At 43.5% G+C, this 25,735-nt stretch overlaps 1 protein-coding gene across 1 annotated transcript; it reads right to left on the minus strand.

Moving 5' to 3' along the window:
- On the minus strand, positions 1-24,359 carry SARS1 (seryl-tRNA synthetase 1). The gene is made up of 11 exons (XM_047727007.1): positions 24,137-24,359; positions 16,148-16,218; positions 9,456-9,533; positions 8,331-8,489; positions 7,197-7,340; positions 6,264-6,419; positions 2,720-2,941; positions 1,986-2,115; positions 1,562-1,719; positions 749-878; positions 1-431 (listed from the first exon to the last, which is right to left on the minus strand). Exons 1-11 carry the CDS (start codon positions 24,270-24,272, stop codon positions 274-276), a joined length of 1,542 nt encoding a protein of 513 aa, XP_047582963.1. The 5' UTR covers positions 24,273-24,359; the 3' UTR covers positions 1-273.
- Between the last annotated feature and the right edge of the window lie 1,376 nt (positions 24,360-25,735).

Genomic DNA, 25,735 nt, shown 5'->3' on the forward strand with positions numbered 1-25,735 from the left:
CAGGGTTCGAGCCCTGGGCAGAAGACCGTGGAAGAGTCCTAGCCTTCCCCCAGAGATGCTTTATTACATGGTTTCATCGGTCGTCAGTGAATGGATCCTGTGCCCATGCAAGGAGACGGGGACGTCGTGCTTTACATGGCAGACTGTTCCCCTTTAGCAATGCAGTCAGATGGGGCGGGTGATGAGTGGGTGCTTGGCTTCCCTGCCCATGGGCAGGCTCTGAGATCCCAGCTGACAGAAACGAAAGCCCGACAAACTGGGAGGAAGGAATGTTCAGGAATTGGTGACTTCCATGTTCTGCAGCCGGTTTTCTAGGGGGACATCTCTGGCTGCCCCTTTCTTTTTGCTGCCCTCATGCTGCTTCTTCTGCTTCTTTGATGGCTCCTGGTCAATGGGTGCAGGCTTCACAAAGGGGATCAGTTCTTGGAGACCTGAAGGGACAGAGCCAACCAAATAACCGACCGATTCTCAGGAGTTCTTGGGGAGAGTTCCACAAGAGGATGATCCCAATGAACAAAAGGGCACCCACGACGGGAACTAGTTTCATTAATTCTTTTCCGGTCTGAATTTTAGCTGCGCTTAAACAGGATGTCAGACTTGTAGTGGCTGCTTTCTCAGCTTTACCCCTGTCATGCCCAGCACCAGGGGACAGGCAGAGTTCTGGGGACTGGTACCTTCTGGAAGGGGGTTTGTTCTTCACGAGAGCGGGAAGACAGAAGAGGAAGAGGGGCTGGGCAGTGAGTCTTACCGGGCGGCATGAACTCCTTCAACTTCTCAGGCACGACGATGCCCTCCTCTGTCTGGTAGTTCTCCAGGATGGCGCAGATGGTGCGGGTGGTGGCACACATTGTAGCGTTGAGCATATGGACAAACTCCACCTGCAAAGCCAGGGCCCCCAGAGGAAGCACGAAACTCAACCTAGTCTTCCTTGTGACCAGGAACCACCCACTTAGCCAGACTCCCCCAATGGTAACTATCCAAATCCAAAGCATTATTGATCTTTTGCTAGACTAGAACTGTTTAGTACTTATTCCCTATAATAATAATTCCAGGAAGATTCCTCATATCTCCGTCAGTGTCAAGTGATAGGTCCCAGCAAATGGACAGGAGTTGGGCCCTTTGAGGGATGGAGGAAACTGTCACTGTGGCCTCTCCTTTTAACCCCTTTCAAGTCCCTGACTTGGAAAAGATTAAGGCCTAAAAACTGGGTTTGAAGAGAGAAACTTACAAACCCAGACCTTCTTGGGGGAGAGGGAAGACACTATCTTCAGCATGTCTTCTGCACACAAATGGGGATTTTTCTTTATCTGGAGTCACAGAGAAAAAAGCCCAAAAGAGAAGAGCTAGAAATACCTTGTAGAACAGAGCTCAATTCAGGATTCTATCTAAAAGGATTCTGTCCTGATTTAGTAGAAATCATTTTCAGATTCCCTTTTTGGTCTAGATTGAGCAGCTCAGATTTTCCCAAGATGCTGGGACATAATGTCCACCAAGGACTGAGAAATAAGATGGACCTGTTCTGCACAAGGCTCTATTTCCTGCCTCCCGAGGGGCCACCTACCTTGTCCATCATCTTCTTGGTTTGCCCATATCGGATTCGGAGCCGGCGAGCCTGATAGTCTGTGCAGTTAGAACAGGAGACTAACTCACGGAATGCTCCCGAGCCCGGAAACCAGGCCTCCAGGTCAAGCTTCTTACTGGCAGCATGATTCAAAGAACCTGAAAGGGAAAACCCCTAGAATTCATGAAGGAGGGATGGTATTTCAGGAGACTGACCTTTAGCAAACCTAAAGAATTCTTTAATTTACACCTTATCCCCAGAAGTGAAATCACGCCCAGATATTCTCATCACCAAACTCCCAAGTGAGAAGAGTGTGATGTTTTAATTAATGTGGGCAATTAATTGGACTGTGAACTATTTCTTTGTGTGGCAGTTCACCTGGCGAGGGTGGTGGTTGCGGGCTGTGGGAAAGGGAGGCAGATACCTGAGACAATATTCACAATGTGGTAAGGGATCCCCAAAGACTGGTAGAAGTCTTCTGCGGTACTAATCATCTCTTCAAACATCTCCCATGACTTGTTGTCGTGTGGTGATGAGTAGACAAACTGTTCAATCTGTAGAGAGGGACCCAAGGAGACCATGAAAATGGGACAGAGAGAATAAACGAAAAGGACTGAAGTGGGAGATATCCTTGTGATGGAGACATCCATGGAGACATGGATTATGTAGGAGACATAATCCTACACTGCTGGGAGTCAGGAGAGGCTGGGGCCCCCGCAGGATATCGGTGCTGGACTGGACTGGGGCTCCAAGAACAAACACTCAGTGGAGCTCTTCTTATACACATGCCAGGAACCGTTCTAAGCACTTTGCCCCTACCCACCAGCTGAATCCTCACAGCAGGCCTAAGGAGGTTGGTACTTATTATTATACTCCTTTTGTAGAGGAGGAAACTGAGTGTGGAGAGGTTAAGCAACTTGTTCGAGGTTACACAGCTGCTAAGTGGCCGAGCTGACACCGGGACCCAAGCAGCCTGGTTCCAGGCTCTGTGCTCACAGCCACTCCAGCATGTGCTTCTTAGACAGAAAATGATGGACACGGCAAGAGGGAAGACCGGAGCTAAGGCGGGTCTGAGCACCACAGAGCCTGCTGCCCCTCTAACCACCCCAAAGAGATCGAGAGAAGGCTCCTACTCCTCACCCTGACCTGTCCACTCACCTTCTCAAACTGATGGACTCGGAAGATGCCGCGGGTGTCTCGGCCGTGGGAACCCACCTCCTGGCGAAAGCAGGTGGACAGGCCGGCATATTTGATTGGCAAATCCTCGGGCCGCAGCCACTCGTCCCGGTGCAGAGCAGCAATGGGCTGCTCAGAGGTGGCAATCAGATATTTCTCATCATAGGAGTTGTCATCAGACTTTTCACTGCCTTTGCCAATCACCTGGAGGAGGAGGGACCCCTACTAGTTAAGAGTGAGGGATGGGGACCTCAGCTAGACCAAGAAACCACAGGGAATTCTAAGAAGACAAAGGAGAAAATGGGTCACTCCAAAATGGGATCCCTCCTAGAGATCGAAAAAATGCAAATTAAAAGGAGAGAAAATATTCTGGTAATTTTTTTTTTTTTTTTACTGATCTAATAAATAAAACATTTATAAATAATGTATAGTAGCCAATGACAGCAGTGCAATAAAACCTGAGCTGGTAGCAATATACATCAATCCACTCAACAAACATTTGTTAGGCATTTGTAAGGGCCAAGTTTGCCAGTGCTGGTCAAGAGGAGACACAGTCTCTGCTCTCTTGGTGCTTATGAATTAGTGCAGGATTACACTCCTTCAAGAATCACTTTGGTGTTCCGCTGAAGAAAGTAACACAGAAGAAAAAAAAGGTATAAACAGGACAAAGTTCATTGTAACATTACTTATGGATGGCAAAAAAGGAAGCCCCCTGAATATTTCCACAAGGGAAGAGTTGGCTATCCTACATCCAGACCACGTAATATTATGTAACCATTTGAAAATGTTGGCGATGAAGACCACGAAGGAACACTGAAATATGTTTCTGATGTACTGCTAAGGCAATCTATAGACATTGTGATTAGAAGAATGAGAAAACGATGGCTGTATGAAAAAAGCCCCCAAAAGTGTTTTAAAAATGACAATTATGGGGGCACCTGGGTGGCTCAGTGGTTTAAGCCTCTGCCTTCGGCTCAGGTCATGATCTCGGGTTCCTGGGACCGAGCCCTGCGTTGGGCTCTCTGCTCAGCAGGGAGCCTGCTTCCCCCTCTCTCTCTGCCTGCCTCTCTGCCTACTTGTGATCTCTATAAAAATGAATAAATAAAAATTATTTTAAAAATGACAATTATATGAGGTAATGAGAAAGAAGATGATATTCCCCATCATTTTCTGTCACATGGTATTATTTTAATTTTAAAAAGAGGAAGGTGGAAACTTGCTCTGGGTCAGCATTTGGGGGTCTGGAAGATGACACTGCTACTCCACAGTGGGAACTTAGCCACTAGCCACAAGTGGCTATTTAAATTAAACTAAAATGTAGGGGCGCCTGGGTGGCTCAGTGGGTTAAAGCCGCTGCCTTCGGCTCAGGTCATGATCCCAGGGTCCTGGGATCGAGCCCCGCATCGGGCTCTCTGCACAGCAGGGAGCCTGCTTCCCTTCCTCTCTCTCTGCCTGCCTCTCTGCCTACTTGTGATCTCTCTGTCAAATAAATTAAAAAACAAAACAAAACAAAACAAAACTAAAATGTAGTTCCTCAGCTTGCACTAGCCACATTTCAAGTGCTCACCAGCTATGCGGCTGATGCTGTCAAACTGGACAGTAGCTACAGAACATTCCCATCACTGCAGAGAGTTCTACTGGAGAGCATGGCTCCAGAGAATTCATAAACTGAGGTTATTCAGCAAGATGGACCAGCCCAAACTGTCACTATGGGGACTCTCACGATGTGAGTCTCCCTGCACAGGGATCTAAGAAGCATCTGCAGAGAGACAGAGAATGCAGGAAACATAGCAGGGACACCTGCTACCTAGTGTCTCTCTCATAATCCTCATATAAACTTCTCCTTGACGTTACCTACGGAGCACCCTTCTAAAGCTCTGTGATGATCCAATCTGGGGGTTGAGATGAAGAAAAGAAGAAAAGAGAAAATAGCTTTTGACCAATACATGAACTCATTTCTCTCCACATTAAAATAAAGAAAGGGGAAAGAAAGAAAGAACGAACAAACACATCCACGCACGCCTGGGTGGCTCAGTCAGTTAACCGTCCAACTCTTGATTTTGGCTCTGGTCATGATCTCAGGGTCATGGGATCCAGCCCTACGTTGGGCTCCATACTCAATGCAGAGTCTGCTTGAGACTCTCTCTCTCTCTCTCCCCCTCCCCGCCTCGCTCTCACTTGCTCTCTCTAAATAAATAAATACATAAAATCTTTAAAAAAAAGGAAGAAGTGGGGGAGAACACCAAGGTTAGAATAGTCCTTAGGGTTTAGAGAACATTTTGCTTCCCACTACATTCTGAATAAGAACATAACTTGAACATAACTTGAACTCTTCAACCCAATGGGAAGAAGTTCTATTAAATTCCTCTCTAAGGGGCGCCTGGGTGACTCAGTGGGTTAAGCCGCTGCCTTCGGCTCAGGTCATGATCTCAGGGTCCTGGGATCGAGCTCCACATCAGGCTCCTTGCTCAGTGGGGGGCCTGCTTCACTCTCTGCCTCTCCCTGCCACTCTGCCTGCTAGTGCGCACGCTCTCTCTCGCTCTCTCTTTCTGACAAATAAATAAATAAAATCTTAAAGAAAAAAAAATTCCTCTCTAAGGTAAGTCATGTGAGCCCAGGAACACTGTCTAACTCCTCCCAGTAAGAGCCAAATCAGCCCCTTCTGACAGAACAGTCTTGGAGGGGAAGGACAGGTGAAAAGTAGACTATGCTGTGAGGGGCAGCGGGTAGCAGAACCTCTAGAAATTCTGAGTACTACAGCTGGCAGTGAAGCCAGCTTATCAAAATGAGCTTCTGACTCTGAACGTGAATCCTCTCATTCTCCCTGAGATGCTCCGGGGTTGAGAAAAAGCCCCAGCCTGGAAGCCACATCAATCCCAAGGGAAATATGTCTTGCCCTCTAGCTTCTAGTCTGGGGTTAGGAGTAGGAGGACATGGGAATATTGGCTGCTTCTACAATTTTCTTTAGTCCAAGCACTCAAAAAATGTGCTTTCTTCTGAAGCTCATGGTGTTAAAAGTATGCTTCATTTATTTATTTATTTATTTTTAAAGATTTTATTTATTTATTTGACAGACAGAGATCACAAGGAGGCGGAGAGGCAGGCAGAGAGAGAGGAGGAAGCAGGCTCCCTGCCGAGCAGAGAGCCCGATGTGGGGCTCGATCCCAGGACCCTGGGATCATGACCTGAGCTGAAGGCAGAGGCTTTAACCCACTGAGCCACCCAGGCGCCCCAAAAGTATGCTTCATTTAGATAAGTCATATAGATTATCTGGGGAAAGATAAAACAGGCTCTATATCTGCACTGTCCAGTATGGTAGCCACTAGCCACATGTGGCTACTTAAGTTAGAATTAATAAAAATGAAAATTCTATTTCCTCAGTTGCACTAGCTACATTTTAAGCATCAACAGTCATGATACAGGCAATCTCCACACCACAGAAGTTCTGGACAGTACCGCTCTGTATCTTTGAGGTTAAACTTTTTATAACTTAAGTCATTCTGTCACACTGCCCCAGGCTACTTACCTTATAAAGTTCTTCATCAAACTGGCTGAGCTGCGCCACTTCCTGCATGACCTCCTTCCTCATGAAAAAGGGGGTATAAATGGGGGTGTAGCCCCGACTCCCCAAGGTGCGAAGGGCATACTGGATGAGCGCCTGTTCCAGGAATACCAGGACACCCTACAGGAGCAGAGACAAGGCACTGTGTGACTGGGTTCTGTCGCCGTCACATTCATCTGTTACAATTTGCACTCAGAGGCAACTGGGGGCCCAGGGGAGGCCAGCAAAGACTGTGAACCTCAACACCTGACTCAAGAGATTCTTTCTTAATACCAATGCCCAGCCCATCATCCAGACACACTGTCAGGAGAAGCAAAGCGAGGCAGAAAGGATGATTTGCTCAGGGTACACAGGAGAGCTTTCTTGCACTAATTTTAAAACAGCAGACATGTGTGTGTATGTAGAACATACTCTGTGTATATGCATCCCCAAAATTATTTTGGGGGATGCCCTCCCGGAAGTCTTCTTTGAATTCATCAGCCCTCTGTCCCAACTACTCTGGGTCTGCTGCCTCTGTTTACCTGTTCTCATAGCTCTCTGGGCCCACCCACCCCGCAGCACTCATCAGTGGGTTTCAACTCTTCGTTACTTGTCTGACGGGTTACTTGTCTGACGGTCCAGTTCCACTCAGCCCCTTAAAGGCAGGCTGTTCTGATCCAGACAGCACAACATGTCTCCATAATGGAGGATCACATAGGGGCTCTGGTTCTAGGGAATTTGAAGCAGCATTCTCCTGCCTCAGAAAGAGAACTGCATCTGACTGCCAATCCGTTTGCAGGAAAAAGGCAAGAACAAATGGTGGATTGTGGGCCTCTTTAAGTAGGTTATGTTTTCCCGCACACAGTTTTTTTTAGCTCCTTCTTTAGAATCCCATCACCATGGGTTCCTGACTCTTACCTTCAGGAAATAGCCTCGACTTCCAGCCACCACGGCCCCCTTTTCGCCTTCAAAGCCATCTACCATCACCACCAGGTCCACGTGAGAGTACTTCTTCCTGACTGTACAATCGCCCCAGATCCTCTCTACTTTGTTGTCGGCATCCTAAGGAAAGAAGACTGGTGACCACTGAACTGCACAACCTCCAGCTTTCCAAACCCCATTCCAAGAACAGCTTAGAGCTTTACAAAACTACTGCTTAACTCAAACACTAGGTTTTGGTCATTGTGTCCAGAGACTAAGGAAAAGAATTTGCTAGAGAATTTGTGTTCAATGGAGAAATAAACATTTACAAATTCCTAGAAGTGATTCTAGCCATGGAACTGAAATCATGAATTTTTAAGAGATCTGTCCTACTCTCACATTTACTTTTTTTTTTTTTTTTTTTTTACCCTTTTAAATGACTCCTTGAAAATCCTGCTACAGGACATCCACACCCCCCCACCCGCATCAGCATCGCCTGGGGTGCAGAGGAGAATGTAGACTTTTTTTTCTTTCCAGGCTCTCATTGGTTCTGGGGCCATATGAGGGCGGGCTCAGAGCCCTGACCTCCCGAGTCTCCCACCCCAGCCTGCAGTGAGTTTAAGGGCTCGTTCACCAGGGAATGAATGAAAGAGGCACAGATGGGCCCAGCCACGGCTGGGGTGTCAGAGAACAAAGGCTGGGCTCAGAGCAGCTTTGTGCTGGGGAAGCTCCCACTCAGCAGGAAACTTTTATCATGCAGATTTCCCTGCAACCTGCAGCGTCTCAGCGGGGTGTGGGTGAGGGGTGAGGTTGATTTCACGGATCCCTCCCACAGGACTCACTGCTACCATGGGCAACACACAGTGGAGGACAGCAGCCCGATTTAGAAGAGATATCTGGGCCAGGAGTCTCCTCCTACCTGCTGTGTCTGCTACTTCCCAATCAGGCAAGGATCTGACTCTTTCAATTCTCAATTGGTGGGCAGAGCGAATATACAAAGAGCCTGCTTCTGACACAAGGCCTATTATACAGAGAGTGCCAGCGTTTCCCAGTGCCCCTCCCACCCCCGCCCCCTCCCCAGCAGAGAGGAGCGCCAGGCAGGCTGCCGCCCGTTGGGGCACGGACACCTACCTCATCATTGCTGATGGGCACGGAGGGATGCAGGAGGTTCCCAATCTCTCGGAGGTTCTCAAACCGCTCTGCTTCCAGCTTTATCCGCTCGGCGTCACATTTTAGGATGGCCTCATCGATGAGGAGTCGGACTTTTTTGATTTGTGAGACTTTCAGGTTCTGTAGATAAATAGGCCGGCACCCAAACCACAGCAGGTCAAGGTACAGAGGAGGAGTAAGATTCTGTTGCCCTCACCTTGTGCTTGAACGACAACCCTTGCGATAGCATTTTAAAAATCAACAATGAAGGCTTTCAAAGAACTGAGATTTATTTCAAACGCACACACACAGCTTTGCCCTGACAAATTCGTTGGCATTTTCTTCAGGGGTACCTAAGGAAGGGTTGGATTAATTCTGGCCATTCTTCTTAGCCCTATATATCTCAGGGGTTTTAATACTGTATCTCTTTTAAGAGCTCTTTCTCTTAACGCGTACTTTCTGATATTCCTGATGAAATCAATTTAGCACTCTTATGTATTACATTTAACCGTTCTCTAGGGAGATTACAAATTTATTAGAAGAGACCCTGTCCTTAGCTTCTTTTGTATTCCTTTTTGCAAGTGTTTCAATTACTGATTTTGTGGCGATGGGAGAGCCCTTAGCAAGTGGGGCTGCGCAGGAGTGGCGACCCCAAGCCACCCCTTTGAGCCCCCGCAACTCTGCTTTTCTGTATTTACGCTCTTGCCATGCTTTTGTGCTGCAGGTTTATGAAAGGGTTCGATGACTAAAAAACTTGAAAATTACTTCTCTAGGTTCACTGTTGTGAATATTTACTGAATTATGCCAAACTGAAAAAAAATCCTTGACTTTGTGAAAACGAAATTCTATGAACCAAAGGTAGATGGGCTCCTTTTTCCTCTTCTTCCTACTCTTGACTTTTCTACTCCATCCATCCCAGTCTCTGCGATCTAATAAATACTCAAGGATTGAAACCAACAAGAGTGGAGGGGGACATTTCCCAGCTGCACACATTCAAGGAGGCTGCAATGCTGTGTGGAGCCGAGTGTCAGCACTTGCTTGTCTAGGAACAAAGTCACGATGAAAGAACAGAAATCCAGTCTAGAAAAGGGAAGTACAATAACTTACAGCTAAAGTGTCTACAGTGAGGTCATCGAGATTTAATACATCCTCCGGAATGGACTCATCTCCCACTGGCTCTTTTTTCTGCAGGGGAAACAAAACCAAAAAAACCCCCAATACTATTAAATAAAATTTCTGACCTAGTTTTACAAGGGCACACCAAATTAATATATAAACTAACCACAGAATTTTCTATACAACTGTATCTAAGAGCCGCAACCTGTGAGAGAAAAATTTAGTGAGAAAATTTTAAGTCCTTATCCTGCCATTTTCTGGCTTTTTGGATCCTGGACAGATCAATTAATCCGTCGGGGTCAGAGGGCTGACATCAACAGAAATGTAAGAAGAATGTCCTCTCTGGACATAGAATAGTTATGGGCACCAAGAAGGTGTGAAAATGCTTGTATCACTGCCCAGCTCCGGGGCAGGTGCCTGGATGTGAATCTGTGAATCCCTGTCCACACCCTAAGAATAATCCCAGCACTGAGGCTAAGGGGAAAAAAAATGGATGGGATGATAGAATCGTAGGACACTGAGGAAACAAAATTTTTGAGGAAAAGTCACCAAATCTAGAACCCAAGTTTAGAGCAATCAATGCAACTTAGCAAAACTGCAGAACGTAAGCAGGGCTAGATTTTCTGCCCTGGTTCTCTTCTCACCTATCTTTGTGATATTCTGTCAGATCATTTCCAATCCTCGCCCAGAGCCATGGAGAAGATAAATTGAGTCAAATTCTTCCCAAATTAAAAGTAGTTAAAGAAAATTATCACAGGCCATTATAACAAGATACGTACAACCTCAGCAAAACTTGCATAAAAGTAAGTTGAGGAGATCCAGGGTCTGCTTTGCAAGTATAAGTCATGTTGTGTTCTAAAGATATTTTTAAAAATTCTATACATACAACAATAGGCAATTATGTTTATACAACCTCATATACCACTGCACAAAACTGAGTCATAAGAAAGAACTAAATCTTCTTGGGGTAAAATGTAGAAATCCTTTAGATTTATTACACAATCGCATATTCTAAAGTGAGAAGTCAGGATGCTAACCATAACCAAACTCACACCTTTCAGTGACTCAAGTAAAATCATCTTAAAAAGTTGCAAACGTCTGAAAATCTCAGAATGAGTCTTGTTTAAGAATAAGCAGAGACTAGGGGCGCCTGGGTGGCTCAGTGGGTTAAAGCCTCTGCCTTCGGCTCGGGTCATGATCCCAGGGTCCTGGGATCGAGCCCTGCATCGGGCTCTCTGCTCAGCGGGGAGCCTGCTTCTTCCTTTCTCTCTCTGACTGCCTCTCAGCCTATCTCTGTCAAATAAATAAATAAAATCTTTAAAAAAAAAAGAATAAGCAGAGACTAGGGGTGGCTGGGTGGCTCAGTGTTGTTAAAGCCTCTGCCTTAGGCTCAGGTCATGATCCCAGGGTCCTGGGATCGAGCTCCGCATTGGGCTCTCTGTTCGGCAGGGAGACTGCTTCCCCCCTCTCTCTCTCTGCCTGCCTCTCTGCCTACGTGTAATCTCTGTCTATCAAATAAATAAATAAAAAATCTTATATAAAAAAAAAAAAGAATAAGTAGAGACTACTGAGGTAGAAAGAAATGGCCTAAACCTCAAGATTTTAGTAGCCATTTAGTAGCCAAGAGAGCTGAGGTCCCTTTGCTATCTGATAATCCCTCAGGGCAGCAAATTCAAGTTCTGAGTTCAAGTTCTGACTCTGCAACTAACTTACAATGTGATTTTAGGCAGGCTCCTTAATTTCCTAAGCCTATTCTCTTGCCCTTTTAATAAAGTTGACAAAGGTACTACCTACACTCCAGGTTTGCAGCAAAGATGAAAAAACAAAATGAAATTAATACTTTCAAGTGCTATACATATTAAAGCACTTTTTAAGACCATTCTAATGGATAGGAAGGGAGAACACTCCTTGTGGGGCTACAGTGAATGGATATAACAATGCTACTGCAAATGAAAACACTTCCATCTTCTTGTTAGGAAAACACTAGGCTGGCACTATCTGTATGTGCCCCAAAGAATACACAAGCACGAGTGCACACTGGAATTTCCATAATTATGGGCCCTCCGACATGCAAATGATTAAGCATCATGGGTCCCAAAGGAAGAAAACTATATGATTATCGGTATCAATTTCCACAGCCAGTGAAAAGCTGAAAGTGTAACAAAATACTGGTAAAGAGAACGATTCACACTATCATGAAGTGTACTAGAATCCAGAGGGAGTCTTTTTGTTATGTTCTTTCCTGGTTCGGGTTCCAAAATTTTATAATTTTTTTGGTTTAGTTGAGAAGTTTACAACTTAAAAATGAGACAGATTTGAGGGAGCATTTAATATGTTTTTTAAAAATGACTAAGGAGCTAAGAGGATATTTTTGAGGAAAGATTAAAAGCATGAACTATTCTGGATAGCAAAGCCAGGCCAAGCAAAAACTTAACATTCTTCAAGCACAGGAAGGATTTTTTGGATGAAGGCCAGTAACGACTTGCCCTCTGCTGTTACTTGCAATTGCTGAATAACTACAGGGTTCTAGGCATTGTGCCAGCTTCTCTACATTTAAAAAAATTAGTTCTATTGTTTTTTTGGTTTCTATTTCATTGATTTCTGCTCTGATCTTTATGATTTCTCTTCTCCTGCTGGGTTTAGGGTTTCTTTCTTGTTCTTTCTCCAGCTCCTTTAGGTGTAGGGTTAGGTTGTGTACCTGAGACCTTTCTTGTTTCTTGAGAAAGGCTTGTACCGCTATATATTTTCCTCTCAGGACTGCCTTTGTTGTGTCCCACAGATTCTGAACTGTTGTGTTTTCATTATCATTTGTTTCCATAAATTTTTTCAATTCTTCTTTGACTTCCAAACTCATTTTATGAGGCCAGCATCACCTTGATCCCAAAACCAGACAAGGATCCCAACAAAAAAGAGAACTACAGACCAATATCCTTGATGAACACAGATGCAAAAATTCTCGCCAAAATACTAGCCAATAGGATTCAACAGTACGTTAAAAGGATTATTCACCACGACCAAGTGGGATTTATTCCAGGGCTGCAAGGCTGGTTCAACATCCGCAAATCAATCAATGTGATACAACACATTAATAAAAGAAAGAACAAGAACCATATGATACTCTCCATAGATGCTGAAAAAGCATTTGACAAAGTACAGCATCCCTTCCTGATCAAAACTCTTCAAAGTGTAGGGATAAACGGCACATACCTCAATATTATCAAAGCCATCTATGAAAAACCCACCGCAAATATCATTCTCAATGGAGAAAAACTGAAAGCTTTTCCGCTAAGGTCAGGAACACGGCAGGGATGTCCGTTATCACCACTGCTATTCAACATAGTACTAGAAGTCCTAGCCTCAGCAATCAGACAACAAAAGGAAATCAAAGGCATCCAAATCGGCAAAGAAGAAGTCAAACTATCACTCTTCGCAGATGATATGATACTCTATGTGGAAAACCCAAAAGACTCCACTCCAAAACTGCTAGAACTTGTACAGGAATTCAGTAACGTGTCAGGATATAAAATCAATGCACAGAAATCAGTTGCATTTCTCTACACCAACAACAAGACAGAAGAAAGAGAAATTAAGGAGTCCATCCCATTTACAATTGCACCCAAAACTATAAGATACCTAGGAATAAACCTAACCAAAGAGACTAAGAATCTATACTCAGAAAACTATAAAGTACTCATGAAAGAAATTGAGGAAGACACAAAGAAATGGAAAAATGTTCCATGCTCATGGATTGGAAGAATAAATATTGTGAAAATGTCTATGCTACCTAAAGCAATCTACACATTTAATGCAATTCCTATCAAAGTACCATCCATTTTTTTCAAAGAAATGGAACAAATAATCCTAAAATTTATATGGAACCAGAAAAGACCTCGAATAGCCAAAGCAACATTGAAAAAGAAAGCCAAAGTTGGTGGCATCACAATTCCGGACTTCAAGCTCTATTACAAAGCTGTCATCATCAAGACAGCATGGTACTGGCACAAAAACAGACACATAGATCAATGGAACAGAATAGAGAGCCCAGAAATGGACCCTCAACTCTATGGTCAACTCATCTTCGACAAAGCAGGAAAGAATGTCCAATGGAACAAAGACAGCCTCTTCAATAAATGGTGTTGGGAAAATTGGACAGCCACATGCAGAAAAATGAAATTGGATCATTTCCTTACACCACACACGAAAATAGACTCAAAATGGATGAAGGATCTCAATGTGAGAAAGGAATCCATCAAAATCCTCGAGGAGAACACAGGCAGCAACCTCTTCGACGTCAGCCGCAGCAACATCTTCCTAGGAACATCACCAAAGGCAAGGGAAGCAAGGGCAAAAATGAACTTTTGGGATTTTATCAAGATCAAAAGCTTTTGCACAGCAAAGGAAACAGTTAAAAAAACCAAAAGACAACTGACAGAATGGGAGAAGATATTTGCAAATGACATATCAGATAAAGGGCTAGTGTCCAAAATCTATAAAGAACTTAGCAAACTCAACACCCAAAGAACAAATAATCCAATCAAGAAATGGGCAGAGGACATGAACAGACATTTCTGCAAAGAAGACATCCAGATGGCCAACAGACACATGAAAAAGTGCTCCATATCACTCGGCATCAGGGAAATACAAATCAAAACCACCATGAGATATCACCTCACACCAGTCAGAATGGCTAAAATGAACAAGTCAGGAAATGACAGATGCTGGCGAGGATGCGGAGAAAGGGGAACCCTCCTACACTGTTGGTGGGAATGCAAGCTGGTGCAACCACTCTGGAAAACAGCATGGAGGTTCCTCAAAATGTTGAAAATAGAACTACCCTATGACCCTGCAATTGCACTGCTGGGTATTTACCCTAAAGATACAAACATAGTGATCCGAAGGGGCACATGCACCCGAATGTTTATAGCAGCAATGTCTACAATAGCCAAACTATGGAAAGAACCTAGATGTCCATCAACAGACGAATGGATAAAGAAGATGTGGTATATATACACAATGGAATACTATGCAGCCATCAAAAGAAATGAAATCTTGCCATTTGCGACGACGTGGATGGAACTAGAGGGTATCATGCTTAGCGAAATAAGTCAATCGGAGAAAGACAACTATCATATGATCTCCCTGATATGAGGGAGAGGAGATGCAACATGGGGGGTCGAGGGGGTAGGAGAAGAGTAAATGAAACAAGATGGGATTGGGAGGGAGACAAACCATAAGTGACTCTTAATCTCACAAAACAAACTGAGGGTTGATGGGGGGAGGGGGTTGGGAGAGGGGATGGGGTTATGGATATCGGGGAGGGTGTGTGCTATGGTGAGTGTTGTGAAGTGTGTAAACCTGGCGATTCGCAGACCTGTACCCCTGGGGATAAAAATATATGTTTATAAAGCTGTAAAAAAAAAAAAAAAAAAAAGAAAGAAAGGATGAATCCCCAAGTTTTGTAGCAACATGGACGGGACTGGAAGAGATTATGCTGAGTGAAATAAGTCAAGTAGAGAGAGTCAATTATCATATGGTTTCACTTATTTGTGGAGCATAACAAATAGCATGGAGGACAAGGGGAGATGGAGAGGAGAAGGGAGTTGAGGGAAATTGGAAGGGGAGGTGAACCATGAGAGACTATGGACTCTGAAAAACGATCTGAGAATTTTGAAGGGGTGGGGGGTGGGAGGTTGGGGGCACCAGGTGGTGGGTATTGTAGAGGGCACGGATTGCATGGAGCACTGGGTGTGGTGCAAAAATAATGAATACTGTTATGCTGAAAAAAAATAAAAAAATTAAAAAAAAAAAATTAGTTCTCACAGTTCTGTTCTATAGGTGAATGTTAGTATTGTCATTTCACAGATGAGAAAATTGAAGCTTAGAAATTAACTTGACTGAAGTCACATAGCCAACATTCTAGGATTTGGACTCCGTATCTGTGCCCTTTCCATTAAAGAGCACGACTACACTGAGTCAAAGAATCTCAAGTCCACCCTGAGAAAATCTGTCACTGTAGATTGGGCTCAAGAGGTACTTAGATAAGATTACTGGTGGAATTTACATTACTATAAGCACAAAACAGACAATGAATGAGCAACATGGCAAGAATCTTATCTTGCTACAGACTGAGTATTTTTGTGTCCCCCCAAACTTGTATGTTGAAACCTAATCCCCCAAGTGATGGTGTTCAGAGATAGGGTTTTTCAGAGGAGATTAGGTTATGAGGGCAGAGATCTCAGAAATGGGGTTAGTGCCCTTCAAAGAGACCCCAGAGAGCTCCCTTCTATCAATGTGAGGACACAATGAGATGACGGCTATTTATGAATTGGGAAGTGGGCCCTCACCAACACGGAATCTGCCAGCACCTTGATTTTGGACTTCTCAGTCTTTCAAACTGTGAGAAATAAACTGCTCTTGTTTAAAAGCCACCCAACCTGTGGTATTCTGTTACAGCAGCTTGAAGGGTCTATGACTTATAGGACAGAAGACAGACTCACTGATCCCTGAAAGTGCCTCTTAGTCCCCTTTCCCACTTCTTTCCTTTCTTTTTAAAATATCTGTCCCTTTGGTAAGAAATTCAGTAGCTCACAGAATTAGACACTAGATTAGAAATTATGTGAGCACTAAGAGTGAGATTAAATACCTCTGCTCAAGCTCTCAAGGCTGTTACCTAGTTCTCTTACCTTCATTTTCTCTCCAATTGTCTTGCTGCACAGGTTCTTCAGCTTGTTCAAGTTGTCCGCCCGAAATCTGCCTGAAGAATAAAGAATCCAAGAATCTCCTTAGACAGATCTAAAGGATCTCATAAAATTGTGAAATCTTACATCTTTAGAGGCCCAAATTTAGTTGGCATATATTGGTGACAGTGGGGTTCTCCCTGCATTTGGTGACAAGGAAAAGGCCCTTCTGAGACTGAAATTGGAAACTACCATCATCTGGACAATGCCAAGGTCAAGTAACAGATCTGAGGAACCTAGAAAAAGCTCAAATAACCATAACCTGCTCAATTTTCTTAAAATCCATTGAAAGAAACTATGTGATATGCACTGGGATCTGGGAAGAGAACAATCCTGTTTCGAGTCCTGTGAACGTGGTTGCAGCATCTTTGTGCATCTCTGTGCTGGAAACAGTTAATGTTACTCCTTTTGCTCAGACAAAATCTCACCTGGCAGCCTGGAGAATAAGTTTCTTGTGCTTTAATTTCTTTGGGGGAAGATAGTGCACTTATCAGCCTACATGGGTATTTGGGCCCAAACTATTATATCGGTATCGGTACTGTGGTTCATTAAGCTAAGCCTAATTGGCAAAAATCAGACCTCTTGAATCCAGGCTCAAGGACCAACCTGGAAAACAGCAAGTGTTTGACAGGTGAAATGACAACGAGAAATGAGACCGCTCCTTGGCAGCCATTTTTTTTTTAAGGTTTTGCCAAACTTGAACTAAATGTCAGTACAACATGATCTACTTTCTCATTCCCTTACTTGGATTAAAGAGATGGGAACAGAAGAGTGATCACCAGGGCTCAGAGGGGAGAGGGGAACGAGAATGGACTACAAAGAGACAGAGAGAGGGATCTCTGTGATGCTCTCTGTGTCCTGTCCTGCACAGTGTGACAGTGGTTATACAAATCTACACATGGGATAAAGTTGCAGAGAACTACACACCCACACACCCACACCCACACAAGTGCATGTAAAACTAGTGAAATCTGAATAAGGTCTGTGAATTATAGCAATGTTGATTTCTTGGCTTTGATACTGTACCAGTTGTGTTAGATGTCATCTGTGGGAGAAACTGGGTAAAGGGTACATTGGAACTCCTTTTACTATTTTTGCAACTTTGTGGGAATTTTTAAGTATTTTAAAATAAAAAGTCTTTAAAAATTTTATTTAGTCCCTCCTACTTGCAAGGCCCTGTATTAAGTGCTGGGAATAAAAAAGAAAATTGCGTGCTAGGTGCTGAAAGTAAAAGAAAATAAGACAAAAAATAATAGTGCTGAATGTTTCAATCAATGAATATAGCATATCCCATCACTATCTTTAATTTCTCTCTGCAATGCTTTTACAGTTTTCAGTGCAGAGATCCTGAAAGTCACTTATTAAGTGTATTCTAGGCATCAGATGCTTTTTGTTATTTATATATAGAAATATCTTGTGATCTCTGTCAAATGAATAAATAAAATCTTAAAAAAAAGAAGTATCATTGATTCTGTATATTGTATACAGTGATCTTGCTAAAGTTAATTTTATTGGTTTATTTATCCTTAATATTTTATTTATTTAATTTGTCAAAGAGAGAGAGCACACAAGTAGGGAGAGGGGCAGAGGCAGGACCCTGGAATCATGATCCAAACCAAAGGCTGACACTTAAGTGACTGAACCACCCAGGCGTCCCAAATTTACTTTATTTTTTTAAAGATTTATTTATTTATTTGACACAGAGAGGGAGAGAAATAGAGAGAGAGAGATCATAAGGAGGCAGAGAGGCAGGCAGAGAGAGAAGAAGCTGGCTCCCTGCTGAGCAAGGAGCCCGATGTGGGGCTCAATCCCAGGACCCCTGAGATCATGACCTGAACCAAATACCAAGGCTTAACCCACTGAGCCATCCAGGCACCTCCCAAATTTACTTAATTTTAACAGTTCAGGTCTGCATACATAATCAAGTCATCCACAAATAATGACAGCTTTACTTCTGTACCAGTCTTTTTTTTTTTTTTTTTTTCAAAGATATAATTGATATATAACATCATCTTAGTTTCAGGTATACAACATAATGATTTGATATTTGTATACAATGCAAATGATCACCACAGCAAATCTAGTTACCATCTGTCATCACACTCTATTCTAATTTTTTCTTCTTTTTTAAAGCAGGCTTCACGTCCACTGTGGGGCTTTAATGGACAACCCTGAGATTAAGAGTCGCATGCTCTACTGACTGAGCCATCAGGCACCCCCTCCTTTTTTTTTTGCCTTATATCATACTCTCTAGAACCTTTAGCATGATGTGGATTAGAGGTGGCGGTAGCAGATGTCCTTGTCTTGTTCCCAACCTCAGGGGGAAAGCATTTGGTACTCCATCATTAAGAATATTAGCTATAGGGCGCCTGGGTGGCTCAGCTGGTTAAGCAACTGCCTCCGGCTCAGGTCATGATCCTGGAGTCCCAGGATTGAGTCCCACACCAAGCTCCCTGCTCAGCAGGGAGTCTGCTTCTCTCTCTAACCCTCTCCCCTCTCATATTCTCTCTCTCTCACTCTCTCAAATAAATAAAATCTTAAAAAAAAAAAAAAAAAGAAAGAAAGAATGTTAGCTATAGGGGACGCCTGGGTGACTCAGTCAATTAAGCATCTGCCTTCTGCTCAGGTCTTGACCCCAGAGTCCTGAGATCAAGTCCCACCTTGGGCTCTCTGCTCTGCCAGGAACCTGCTTCTCCCCTTACCTGCTGCTTCCCCACTTGTACTTTCTCTGTCAAATAAATAAAACCTTAAAAAAAAAAAAGAATGTTAGCTATAGGTTTTTTGATAAATATCTATTATTAGATTAAGGCAGTTCCCTTCTATACCTAGCTTCCTGCATTTTACCATGAGCAACTGGAGCAACACAGGAAAAAATGAACTTGATCCCTATCTCACATCATACACCAAAATCAATGTGGGATGAGTCATCCACCTAAGTATGAAAGGCAAAGTAATAAAACTTGTAGAGGGGCGCCTAGGTGGCTCAGTGGGTTAAAGCCTCTGCCTTCGGCTCAGGTCATGATCCCAGGGTCCTGGAATCGAGCCCCGCATTGGGCTCTCTGCTCAGCAGGGAGCCTGCTTCCCTTCCTCTCTCTCTGCCTGCCTCTGCCTACTTGTGAACTCTGTCTGTCAAATAAATAAATAAAATCTTAAAAAATAAAAAAAATAAAACTTGTAGAAAAAATATTGGAAAATCTCTTCAGGAACTTGAGATATGAAAAGATTTCGTAAACAACACAGGAAGCACAAACTACAAAGAGGAGATCTATAAATTAGACTTCATTAAAATTAATATATTTTTAAAAGATTTATTTATTCATTTTAGAAAGAGAACAAGAGTGCATGAATGGGAGGAGGGGCAGAAGGAGAGGGAGAGAATTCTCAAGCAGACTCCCTGCTGAGCGTGGAGCCCCCTAGAGCCCTGAGATCATGACCTGAGCTAAAATCAAGAGTTGGACACTTAACTGAGTCATCCAGGTGTCCCTAAAATTAGTAATTTTTATTCCTTAAAAGACTGAAAGAGCAAGAAGCAAGTTACAGACTGGGAGAAAATATGTGCAATATACATATCTGACAAGGCCTTCTATCCAGAAGGGATGAAGAATTCTTACAAATCAATAAGAAAAAGACAAACAACCAAATAAAAATTGGTCAACATTCTTGAACAGACACTTCTCAAAACAGGCTATCCAAATACTAACAGGGACATGAACAGGCGTTCAGTATCTTTAGTCCCCAGGAAAATGCAAATTAAAACCAACAATGAGATACCACTATAAACGCACCAGAATGGCTAAAACTAAATTAAATTAAAAAGACTGCTAATATTAAGGGCAAGAAGGTATAACAACTAGAATTCTTATTTTGCTGGCAGGAGTGGTGACTGCTATAACTACTCTGGATAACTATTTGGAAACATCTACTAAATCTAAACACGTACCTACCTTATTATCCAGCAACTCCACTTGTATATACCGAACGGAAAGGAGTGCTTATGTCTACCAATAGACACACAAAACAATGTTCATAGCACTTAAAAATTCATAATACCCTCAAACTGTAACAAACCAAATGGCTATCAGCAGAAATGACTGATACAGCTATATGATAACTGGTGTATTTACATAATGGAATACTGTGCAGCAATGAAAAAGACCAAGCCACCGCTTCACATGAAAAGATGGAATAAATCTTACAGATATAATTTTGAGAGAAGCCCAATTCAGGCAAATTAATTTTGCCTGATTTTGAACTCAATATTAATGGAAAAATATATGCTATATAAGTCCATTTACATTAATTTCAAAATCAGGAAAAATTAACTGATGGTGACAGAGTGCAGATAAGGTTATTTTTGGAAAGGGCATAAGGGAGCCTTTATTGGGGTGCTACAAATGTCTTTGATCTTGACCTGGGTGGTGGTTAGATAGGTATACAGCTTTGTAAAACCCATCAAGCTACACATTAAAATCTATACAGTTCACTGATACATCTCAGTAAAAAAATAAGTTTAAAAAGGTTGTATATAAAAGTACTATAAATGTCACAATTAGACACATGAGATAATATATGGAGAACACACAAATAAGGGAGTGCTATGGGAGCAGAGTTGGTCTGGCAAGGAAGGCTGATGGGAACGGGGGAAGCAGATTGATAAGGAATATTCCAAGCAGCAGCAATAATCATGGACGTGTGAAAGGCCATACAGGTAGCATAATAAGGCTAGAACAAAGACTGGAGGGGATATGTGGGAGAGTGACAGAAGAAGAGGCTAGGAAGACATGTGGGGCTTTGTAAATTGTGTTAAGTAATTTGTATTTTCATGCTTTAGGGCTACACTGCCTGATATGGTAGCCAATAGCTACGGGAGCCTACTGAGCATTTGAAACACGGCAAGCCCAAACTGAGATACACTGTACGTGTAAAATATACACCAAATTTTGAAGACTTGTAAAAAAGAAAAAGAATGTAGGGGTGCCTGCGTGGCTTAGTCGGCTAAGCGTCTGCCTTCTGCTCAGGTCACGATCCTGTGGCCCTGGGATCGAGCCCCATGTTGGACTTTCTGCTCCGTGGGGAGTCTGCTTGTGCCTATTCCCCTTCCTCCTGCTCTCTCTTTGGCCCACTCTCTCTATCTCTGTCTCTGTCAAAAAAAAAAAAAAAAAAAAAACTTTAAAAAAAAAAAAGAAAAACAATGTAAAATATCTCAATTTTTATACTGATCATATGTTGAACATACAATTTTTGATATACTGAGGTAGTTATAGTATCTTACTAAAATGAACTTCTTGTTTTTCTTTCCCTTTCTAATTGGCTACCAGAAAGTTTACAAATTTATTTATTTGAGAAAGAGAGAGAGCGAGCATGGGTACATGCATGAGCATGGGGAGGGGGAAGGGGACAGGGAGAAGCAGACTCCCTGCTAAGTGTGAAGCCAGATGCAGGGCTCCACACAACTCAGGGCTCGATTCCAATACCCTAAAATCATGACCTGACCTGAAGTCAGAAGTCAGACACTTAACCGACTGAGCCAGGCAAGTGCCCTCAGACGGCACTGCTTTAAGGTAAGAATGTCACAGCAAGACTTAAATCCAGATATAAAATGATTCGATTTCCATTCCAAACAGATCACATGTCCTGGATGTGGCTCTGCACTAGGTGAGACTGAGGTAAAACTGAAAGCCGTTAGAAAGTTCTCCCAAAGAGAAGGACCTGGCTTAAGGCATGTGCACTAAGACGGTAAAGAGAAATTTCATTCAGTATAGCACAGGCTAGATAGAATTCCTATAACTACCAGCAGATTTCAAGATACACTAGTAGTTTTGGAAATAGTATATATTTATATATTTGGAAATAGTATATATATACATATAGAAATATGTATATAATCTAGCAGCTTTGGAAATAGTTGAGACAAATCCTTATTGTATGTTCAAATGTGCTATATTACTCTAAATTTAAAAAGAAGAAATCACAGTTTGAATCCTTGGAGTTAGAAGAGTTGTGGTAAACACCGAAGTGATACTATGATTCCACGTTCTATCAGATACCTGTGTTTCACACAGAGCCCTAGTGGCACCTTGAATGTCCATAGGCAGACAAATAGGTATACATGTGGAGCCTACTGAGTCCTCAGTCAGGGAACATGATCTGAGTTTTTAATGTGGCTCTGGGTTACACATCCTTGCAGTCAATGACATTGCAGTCAATGACAGAAGAACCTTGATATAAAATATAAGATCAGTCAATGTCCAAATTGGGCTGCCAGTGACCTGGGAAAAATCATTAATTCCTTTTGTCTAGCAAGAGAATACTGGGAAGGGATGTTAGGTAGAACAGAATCAAATCAACAGATGTGTTGAAAATGAACTACACATAAACTGTTTTTCATACAGAAGGGCAAAGTGCCCTGAACACAGAAGATATTCACGAATTCAGTAAACCTTTGTCAAGTCCTTACCAAGAACCAGGTGCAGGGATTATATGTAGGTAACCTGATAGGTACTGGGATTATATGTATACATGCGTATATGCATATCCTGTATGTGTATGTATACCCCAGCTATTGGGACATACAGGTAAATAAAACACGAACTTGTCCCAGAAGAACTTATCCCCTCACCATATATCCACTCATCAAGTAAGGAACAGAACTTCCTGTGGAAGTGTACATTATACACAAAAGACTACCTAACACATTCAAAGTCACTTAACAGTTGTACAATAACTCGACTGACACAAAATCTGATACTTCTGACTTCTAATTCAGTAAAGCAGCGTCTAGGCTAGTTTTTTTTCTTCCACTTAATTCCACTGCAACTCAAAAATTCAGATTTAGATTCAGGAGGTGGGATCTCACAGTCAAGCAAATACGACATCTGAATGAATGAGACCACAGAATCAGCAGACAACAGAAGTTAAACCAATACTCTTTTCCTACCCAATGCCCTGATAAATTTAGGAAAAATCAATTTTTCTAACAGAAATCCACCACACTTTTGGACAGCGAGGGCCTTTGCAGTGTGCTGTCATAAAACCTGGCTCTCAGCTGGTTACAGACCTATTGCATCAGACAAAAAAAAAAAAAAAAAAAAAAGAAAGAAAGAAAGAATCACGTGTGCTTGACAGCTTCCGGCCAATCAGTGACTACCCCAGTTAATCCAGGCACAAGTTGATAGGCAGACGGTTCTCTGGTTTTATTTAGCTTCATGAAAGATGCCCGGATCAGATCCTAGACCAACTCTGCTAATGTCTTTTCCGGAAAACTTGCACAAATCACAAACAGGCTCAATAATTACAAGCTTGTTCTTGCCTCACGGCACTCCTCTCCCCATGCTTGTTCTACTACGGTAAAGTCTTTCCTCGATTTTTAAAAGTATGCCTGCAGGTCAGGGGGATGGCCTCTTCCAAAGCTTTGGGATCATTGCTCTTTAGTCATGAGCGGCTTCCGAAGTCCCCAAACATTTGCAATATGGGTGGACTGAACTATTACGCTGCAGATGTGACTCAGTCTTAGGCTGGAGCCTTTGGTCCTACCAAATTAGAGGGAGACCACTCGGGCCTTGCTGAAGATGAAAAGGGATCGAAGGAGACCGAAGATGAGTGTTCAGAAACCCCCGAACCTCTCGCCCTAGCTTTCTTTTGGCTACCCTTGCTTCAGGAAGACTTGACAGCTCTCGCTGCGCACGCGCCATGCTCCTTCCCAGGCAGCCCAGGGATCCGCACTGAGCACGCGTGGAAGGGAGCACCCAGGGCCCGGGCAGAGGGAAAAGGCAGGATGGTCACGGCTCGCACAGTGCGTTTCAGGGGACAGTGAGAGCCTCGGAGTCACCGCAACCAGGGAGGGGATGGAAGCTGTGGCCTCAGGAGCAGTAACGAGATCGGAGAGATGAAGTTGGGATTACGACCCGGGGATACCCGGCACGTCCCGGTACTTACATCGTCGCCACTCTCCGTCTGCCTTCACCAGCTGATCTACTAGTCCCGGGTCTTTGAAGCGCTTCTCCTGAGTCTCTCGGATGAGGGCTGGGTCCCCTCCTTTATCTACCCGAAACAAATCTAGATCCAGCACCATCTTCCCTTCTCCCCGGCCAACGCTAAGGGACGTAAGGAACGTAGCACAGCGTCCAGTGACCACCGCACTGCGCCGGCGCGCTGACCCGCCCTCCCCGCGCAGGCGCAGCCAGAGAGCGCAGGCGCCCCCTCTCGGCCGGAAGCAGCTGCGTTGGAGGCGCGGCTGCGGGGAGGAGGAACGTGGAGTGGTGGGGCGTGGGCGTGTCAGGTTGTGTGCAGGTCTGGCCTGGCTAGTGGGTTGTCCCGGTCTTGTGCATCCTCCCCAGCCCTGCCCCCTCTGTAGCATCTCTGATTATCCTATAGAAGCGAGTGCCTCAGTTTCCTCCTCATGTTAAAGGGCATCTCTCTGGTTAGGCAGAGGCCTGCCGGTATGATCTCCAGCTTGGAAGCCAGAGCTTCCAGTAGTTGCCAGGTTTTGTCTTACAAGCATGGTTCCTGAGACTGGACCCTCTTCCCGGACCTCTGTTCTCTCCATCATCTTGAGACAAGAATATATGGCTACAGGGGTGCCTGGGTGGCTCAGTGGGTTAAAGCCTCTGCCTTTGGCTCAGGTCATGATTCCAGGGTCCTGGGATTGAGCCCCGCATTGGGCTCTCTGCTCAGCAGGGAGCCTGCTTCCCTTCCTCTCTGCCTGCCTGCCTCTCTGCCTACTTGTGATCTCTGTCAAATAAATAAATAAAATATTTAAAAAAAAAAGAATATATGGCTACATGTTTTAGTCCCTGTGTTACCTCAACTCAAGATTCCTGCTCTCCTGCCTTAGAGCTAGGATACCTTTCTTTTCTTTTCTTTAAAAGATTCTAATTACATATCTGACAGATCACAAGTAGGCAGAGAGGCAGGCAGAGAGAGAGGAGGAAGCAGGCTCCCTGCTGAGCAGAGATTCCCAGGACCCCGGGATCATGACCAGGGCGGAAGGCAGAGGCTTTAACACACTGAGCCACCTGGGAACCCCTAGGATACCGTTCTTAACGTGATTACTGAGTAAATCAGGTTGTCCTATTACTAACCTTTTGGATTACAGGATTGGAAAGGTGAGATTGAAATATTTTAGAGAGGGGCATGAGGAGACTTTTCCACGGGGTAAGTATTCAGCAGATTTGAAGGCAGTACAAGGTATTGAAGTCACTTCTTGGGTCTATTTAAAACTCCTAGAAGGAAGATTTCACCGTTATTTTCATTCTATAATGTTGAGGCCCTTACAGTGAAATATTTTTATATATAATTTTTTTAAAAGATTTTATTTATTTGACAGAGATGACAAGTAGGCAGAGAGGCAGGCAGAGAGAGAGAAGGAAGCAGGCTCCCTGCTGAGCAGAGAGCCCGATATGGCGCTCAATCCCAGGACCCTGGGATCATGACCTGAGCAGAAGGCAGAGGCTTTAACCCACTGAGCCACCCAGGTTCCCCTTACAGTGAAATATTATGGTTACTGATTGGAGCCAAAGTTATTGAAAAGTACTG

The sequence above is a fragment of the Lutra lutra genome, chromosome 4 (assembly GCF_902655055.1).
Source record: "Lutra lutra chromosome 4, mLutLut1.2, whole genome shotgun sequence".
In the NCBI taxonomy this organism is placed as follows: Eukaryota; Metazoa; Chordata; class Mammalia; order Carnivora; family Mustelidae; genus Lutra; species Lutra lutra.

Excerpts from the sequence above, each read along its gene's own strand:
- SARS1 (XM_047727007.1), bottom strand. The coding sequence starts at position 24,272 with ATGGTGCTGGATCTAGATTTGTTTCGGGTAGATAAAGGAGGGGACCCA. Across the intron at positions 9,534-16,147 it reads CAATTGGAGAGAAAATGAAG|AAAAAAGAGCCAGTGGGAGA; the intron begins GTAAGAGAACTA and ends TTTCCCCTGCAG. Across the intron at positions 2,942-6,263 it reads TTGATGAAGAACTTTATAAG|GTGATTGGCAAAGGCAGTGA; the intron begins GTAAGTAGCCTG and ends CTCCTCCTCCAG.